The 6,733-nt window shown below is 54.2% G+C and overlaps 1 protein-coding gene across 1 annotated transcript in view; it reads left to right on the top strand.

Annotated features, from left to right (window-relative positions):
- Positions 1–1,856: 1,856 nt before the first annotated feature.
- LOC103262739 (keratin, type II cuticular Hb5) overlaps positions 1,857–6,733 on the top strand; it is a 7,696-nt gene continuing 2,819 nt past the window's right edge. Inside the window, exons 1-5 of the mRNA XM_008060380.1 lie at positions 1,857–2,276; positions 4,812–5,020; positions 5,572–5,632; positions 5,750–5,845; positions 6,444–6,608. Of these exons, the coding sequence (XP_008058571.1) occupies positions 1,857–2,276; positions 4,812–5,020; positions 5,572–5,632; positions 5,750–5,845; positions 6,444–6,608 (951 nt within the window). The remainder of the gene's footprint in view (positions 2,277–4,811; positions 5,021–5,571; positions 5,633–5,749; positions 5,846–6,443; positions 6,609–6,733) is intronic.

Genomic DNA, 6,733 nt, shown 5'->3' with positions numbered 1-6,733 from the left:
CCACTCCTCCATCACCAGCTGCCAGGGTCTCTCCACCCTGCCCTGAAAAACAGATGTGGGATGTGGGGGTGAGTAGGAATTCATCAGACCGATCCCAGGGAAAGACCTGAGGTTGTCAGGCTGTGGAGATGCGGATAGACCCAGGGCAGAGAGTAAGGCATCTCATGCAGGACTTGGGGGAATGGCAGTATGGCAGCAGCGTTTGGTTATGGAAGCCTTCCTGGAGGAGTAGCCCATGAGGAAGCTCATCAGCTCTTCTTCCTTAAGTCTCAAGCTCCTTGGATGTCCAGTCTCCCTAGGGGTAGATATCACATCCCCAAGGTTTATGCTCAATAAATATAAAGAGAATAGCCCTCATTACCCTAATAAGTGGCCCAAGGACACGCAGCAAGGCTGGGATTTAGAAAGATGAGGCTCCCAGAGCCCCCGGAAGCCAGAAGTCAGTCTGCTCTGTCAGCGATAAGCCACCACCCCACTTCTGTCTTCACACAGAGCAGTCTCTAAACACCCCATAGGGATGACCATGCTGGGGCTGTGAACAGAATGGGCACCTCTCTGGCTGGTCTTGGAAGGGAGACTCACATGCTCTGTTTCTTTTTCAAGGCCAAGGGGAAGGTGCCCAGAGCAAGTTTACAGCCACCAGGCTGTCGCAAGGCTGGGTCCTTCAATCCTTTTGGCCAAATGGAAGAAAGTGACTATAGGGGAGTCTCCCCATTATCCACAAGTGGCCATAGAGGAATCTTCCCATTATCCACGACTGACTTCAGGGAAGTCTCCCCATTATCCACAATTGAACATAAGGGAGTCTCCCCATTAGCCACAATTAGCCTCAGGGAAGTCTCCCCATTACCCACAAGTAGCCATAGGGGAATGTCTCCGTTATCCACAAGTCGCCATAGGGAAGTCTCTCCATTATCCACAAGTGGCCATAAGGGCATCTCCCCATTATCCACAATTGGCCATAACGAATTCTCCCCATTACCCACAAGTAGCCATAGGGGAGTCTCTCTACTATCCACAAGGGGCCATAGAGGTATCTCTCCTCGATCCACAAGTGGCCACAGAGAAGTCTCCCTATTATCCACGAGTGGCCATAGAGGCATCTCCCCATTATCCACAAGTGGCCATAAATGTGACTTGCACTTTTTTTTGCTGGGTGTCAAAAGAAAGCTCTAGCACAGAACCTTCTGGGCTGGACTCCAGAAGCTTCCAAGAACCCATCTGCCTATCCTGGCCCGAGCTTGGTCCAAATGGCCCCTCTAGTCTCGAATCACCTCTGGGCAGTGCTGCCTGGGTTGGTTGGGATCTGCCCGATCAGTCAGCCCCTGAACACATGACTTCCTTGACACTGTCCTGGTGGAATGAGGCAGACACAGGCAGCGACCTCCCCAGGCCCTGGAGCTCTCCCCCCGACAATGGCCCCTGCCTGTGTCCCAAACCCAGCCCCCCATGCCTCCCCCAGGCTGTTACAGAGGAGTTCACATCCGTCTCCAGGTGTGGGTTGAGGCCATCTCAGAGAGACTGTGAGAAAATTAATTACTGAATGTATGTAAACGAGCTTTGAAGATGAAAAGTGCAAACGCACAGTGCCCTTAATAACATCTTCAATACTTTAACAGAGCCTGAGTCGTGGCTGAGCTCACCTTTAAGACGAGTCTCTGGGGAGTTGCTGGCAAACTCCCCAAGCCAATAAACAACATAAAATGGCTTTTCACTCCTTTCATGCAGCCAACGCCAGGTCTGCCCACCAATAAAAGGACCGGAGAGGATCAGAGCGACCCGAAGGATTCTCAGCCTCACACCCTGCAGCCCACACCAGCCTCCACAGCCTCTCAGACTCCGCTCGGACCCCCACGATGTCCTGCCGCTCCTACAGGATCAGCCCCGGATGTGGGGTCACCAGGAACTTCAGCTCCTGCTCGGCCGTGGCCCCCAGAACCGGCAGCCGCTGCTGCATCAGCGCCGCGCCCTACCGAGGGGTGTCCTGCTACCGGGGCCTGACAGGCTTCGGCAGCCGCAGCCTCTGTAGCCTGGGCCCCGGCGGGCCCCGCATGGCTGGGGGGGGCTTCCGCGCCGGCTCCTGCGGGCGCAGCTTCGGCTACCGCTCTGGCGGCGTGTGTGGGCCCAGCCCCCCCTGTATCACCACCGTGTCGGTCAATGAGAGCCTCCTCACGCCCCTCAACCTGGAGATCGACCCCAACGCCCAGTGCGTCAAGCACGAGGAGAAGGAGCAGATCAAGTGTCTCAACAGCAGGTTCGCCGCCTTCATCGACAAGGTGAGCCAGACCTGGAATGGCCCCAGAGGACCTCAGGGCCACCCTGCCTCGAGAAGCTCCTGATCTGGTTGGGGAGATGGCTGGCTGCTCAGCCGGAGGCAGCAGAGGGAGAGAAAAGCAGACCAGTGCAGGTGGAAGGGTTGATTTGCATTGGTTAATTTCAGCCATGTTTAACGAGGTCCAGGTATAGTCCTGAGGTTCAGAGTGTGTTGCGCCCTCTGAGCCAAGACGACATCAGAGCCATGCCTGAGAAACTAGACTGGGCACGAGGTGCTGGAAGGGTGAGAAGTCACAGGGAGCAAGGTGGGCATCGTGGTTCATGGCCTGGGTGGTCCTCAAGGTGGCTCAGAGCCACCGAGTCCTTGCTGGGCTGCTCTCAACAAGGTGAGAGCCAGGTAACAGACCTGCCTCATCAGCGCTTGCTGAAGTTCAATGAGTTCTTGCATGAAAAGTGCTGGCAAACAGCAAGCGCCCAATAAATGTTAGCTCCTATATCATTGCTTTCCAAGGACAGTAGTGGGTGAGAGATGAGACAGTGAACCAGCCCAGGCTTGGTCGCCCCTCATGGAGGGAAGGCTGGAGTGCAGATGGGACAGGGACCAGGCTGACAGGAGACCTCCAGTGCAGCCCAAAGGTGGAAAATGTTGCACAGCTGAGAAGCTGCCTCCCAAGAAGGTCTGGGGGAGGCTGGTGGCATCCTTCACAGGCCTGTAGCAGAGCAGAAGGGCCAGGCTTGGGGGCTTGGGGTCAGGGATCGAGAGGCAGAGGGGGTGACCTTCCTGTTCTTATGCTTTCCTTGGTGATCTTAGTTCATCCTAGAATGACGGGATGGGGCGAGTGGCAGCAACTCCATTTCATAGAAAGTGCATTGGAGCTGAGGGTTTAAACGAGCTGCTCAGACACACTGTGGTGTGCAGGTGGAGGTGGGTGACAGGGCTCAAGGGTCTCAAATCCTCATTCCACTTACTAGTGAGCCGGCCATTCACACCTTGTGGTCTCAGATTCTCCATTTGTACCTCTCCATGGGGCTGTAATAATTGAATAACATGTATAGATAGAGGATATAGACATGGACATGGACGTAAATGCAGAAGTAGACATAGACGTGAACATAAATGTAGACGTGGGTATAGACGTAGACATGGACGTGGATATAGACATGGACGTGGACATAGATGTGGATGTGGACAAAGATGTAGACATAGACATGGATGTAGATGTAGACATAGATGTGAACATAGACATAGACATGGACATAGACATAGATGTGGACATAGACATAGATGTAGACATAGACATAGACATGGGCGTAGACATAGACATAGATGTAGACATAGACATAGACATGGACATAGACATAGATGTAGATATAGACATAGATGTAGACATAGACATAGACATGGACATAGGCATAAACATAGATGTGGACATAGACATAGATGCAGACATAGACGTGGACATGGACATAGACGTGGACCAAGACGTAGACATAGACGTGGACATAGACATAGACGTGGACATAGACGTAGACGTGGATAAAGACGTAGACATATACGTGGACATAGACATGGACACAGACATAGACAAGCATGTGAATGTAGATGTAGATGTAGACATAGACGTGGACATAGATATGGACATAGATGTGGATGTAGATGTGGACATGAACATAGTTGTAGACGTGGATGTAGATATAGACATGGACATAGACATAGATGTGGATACAGATGTAGACAGACATAGCCGTGGACAAAGATGTAGACATAGACGTGAACGTAGACATAGACATAGACATGGACATAGACATAGACACGCACCTGGATGTAGTCGTAGATGTAGACATAGACGTAGATACAGATGTGGACCTAGATGTAAACATAGATGTGGACATGAGTATAGACGTGGACATAGGTGCAGAAGTAGACATAGACATGAACATAGTTGTAGACGTGGATGCAGACGTAGACATGGACATAGACATAGGTGTAGATGTAGATGTGGACACAGATGTGGACATGGACATGGATGTGTGTGCCTTAGCACAGGCCCCAGCACCACGTAGTGAATATCCAATAAGTGTTTGCAACATAAATAAACAAGTAAAGGGCAACTGGTAATTATAATAATAGTTAATTTGCCGGAGAACTTACTATGTGTCGGGGACCGCTCTAAGCACCTTGCGTGTCTTAACGTGCTCAGTCTTCACAACCATGCTGGGGGAGGCACTATTATCTCCATTTCAGCAATGAGAAAAGCGAACTGGAGAGGCTAGACAACTTGCCCACTCAAAGCAGCGAAGCTAGGACTTGAACCAGACCTTTGGCCTCGAGCCAGGTTGCTTTCCCTCATACCCACAACAGCCTGCCCAGAGGCCTGGGGAGAGGGGCCCTAGAACCTCAGACACTCAACCCCACATCTCATCCCTTTCAGCCAGCACCCAAAGGCAGAGAGACCTCCAAGGGTGCAAGGGTGTGGGGGGGGACCAGGCCCTACCCCAGGCTCCCTCTGAGTCTCTGTCCTCCCCACCTGCGACAGGTGCGCTTCCTAGAGCAGCAGAACAAGCTGCTGGAGACCAAGTGGCAGTTCTACCAGAACCGCCAGTGCTGTGAGAGCAACCTGGAGCCACTCTTCAGTGGCTACATCGAGACGCTGCGGCGGGAGGCCGAGTGTGTGGAGGCCGACAGTGGGAGGCTAGCCTCAGAGCTCAACCACGTGCAGGAGGTGCTGGAGGGCTACAAGAAGAAGTGAGTGTGGCCTGCCCACCAAGGAGGAGTCGAGGGAAGGCGGGAGGCTCTGCCTCTAGCCCTCTTGCAGAAGCTTCCTTGGGAATCCTCCAGCAGGCTGCTGGGGCCCAGGGTGCCCCGTGGGGCCGAGGTTCCTTCAGATTCCTTGGCTTCACTTCTGAAATGCCACCCTGCGAGTCTGGGCACTAGCTTCCAGGGCGTGAGGACAGGACCTCTGTGGGGTTGTACAGACATCTGTGTTCCCGACCCTTCACAGTTCCCCTTCATGCATGGGCTGTGTTCTTGCTGCCAGGGGACCAGTTATCTTGGGATCTAGGATGCACTGATGATTTTAGACCCTGGCCCAGAGGCAGAAGCACTGAGGTGGACTAAAGCCAGGCTGAAACAAGGGCTAGTCCATAAATAATTTGCAGCATAGACATAGACTCTGGAGAGGCCGAGACAGCATCTGTGAGGCCATTCCTGTCCAGCCCCTGGCAGAACTTGCCTGGGAGCTGGGCCAGTATCAAGGTGCAGCCTCTCAGCTCAGCCCTTCTCCCTCCCACACCTAGGTACGAAGAGGAGGTGGCCCTGAGGGCCACGGCAGAGAACGAGTTTGTGGTTCTGAAGAAGGTGAGGGGGCTGGCCATGGGCAGGGGGAGGGACACCTGCCTGTGTCGCCACAAACTAGTGGCACCTCCCTGTGACCTCCTCCCACGTGCACGTCTCTCCTCTGCATTCCCCTGGCAGGATGTGGACTGCGCCTACCTGCGGAAATCAGACCTGGAGGCCAACGTGGAGGCCCTGGTGGAGGAGTCCAGCTTCCTCAAGCGCCTCTATGAAGAGGTGAGAGGGCACCTGCCATCCAGCCAGGGCAGGGGGGGTGCAGTGGGCTGGGAGTGCAGATGTGAGCACGTGCTTGCCTGTGTGCGACGTGAGTGCCAGAAGAGCCAGTGTACACAGGCCAGGGGCCCACAGCACAGAGGCCACGGCCACGTGTGTGAGAAGCACAGGGTTGCACGTGCTGGGCTGCTCTCCGTGTGTTGGAGGGTGCGTGCTGTGTGCCGTGTGTGTGTCAGTCTAGAGATGGGTTCGGAAGTGTGCCTGTGGGGTAGGGTCAGGGGATCCCACCTGGGGAGTGGTCTTGATTAATGAGCTAGTCACTCATCCTGTCCCTCAACTCCAGCTGCCCACCGGGTAACTTTGGGCCTTTTCTACCCGCTAGGCCTCAGTATCCCCATTTGTTAAGTCAGAGGCTGTTCCCAGGGCCCCGACAGCTCTGTTGTTTTGTAACAAGCCTGGGTGTGAGTGACGGTGGGGGAAGTGGGAGTCATGCAACATTCATAACAAGTGCCTGCTCCCGGAAGAGGAGGCTGCCCCTGGGGGTGCAGTACACGGCCAGGTCAGGTGTCAGAGCCAAATGCACTGGCTGTTGGCCCCACAGGAGATCCGAGTTCTCCAAGCCCACATCTCAGACACCTCGGTCATCGTCAAGATGGACAACAGTCGCGACCTCAACATGGACTGTGTGGTTGCTGAGATCAAGGCTCAATATGATGACGTTGCCAGCCGCAGCCGGGCTGAGGCTGAGTCCTGGTACCGCAGCAAGGTGAGTGGCACCGGACACCTGCCTCCTGGACGTGGCAGCAAGAGGGATGCAAGGGACCTATTAAAAAAGGCTTCTAGCCAGGCTCGGTGGCTCAGCCTGTAATCCCACACCTTGGGAGGTTGAGG

The sequence above is a fragment of the Carlito syrichta genome, unplaced genomic scaffold (genome assembly GCF_000164805.1).
Source record: "Carlito syrichta isolate Samal-C Ts95f unplaced genomic scaffold, Tarsius_syrichta-2.0.1 Scaffold304602, whole genome shotgun sequence".
Taxonomy (NCBI): Eukaryota; Metazoa; Chordata; class Mammalia; order Primates; family Tarsiidae; genus Carlito; species Carlito syrichta.
The sequence above is the reverse complement of the archived record's forward strand: the minus strand, read 5'-3'. Positions and strand labels throughout refer to the sequence as shown.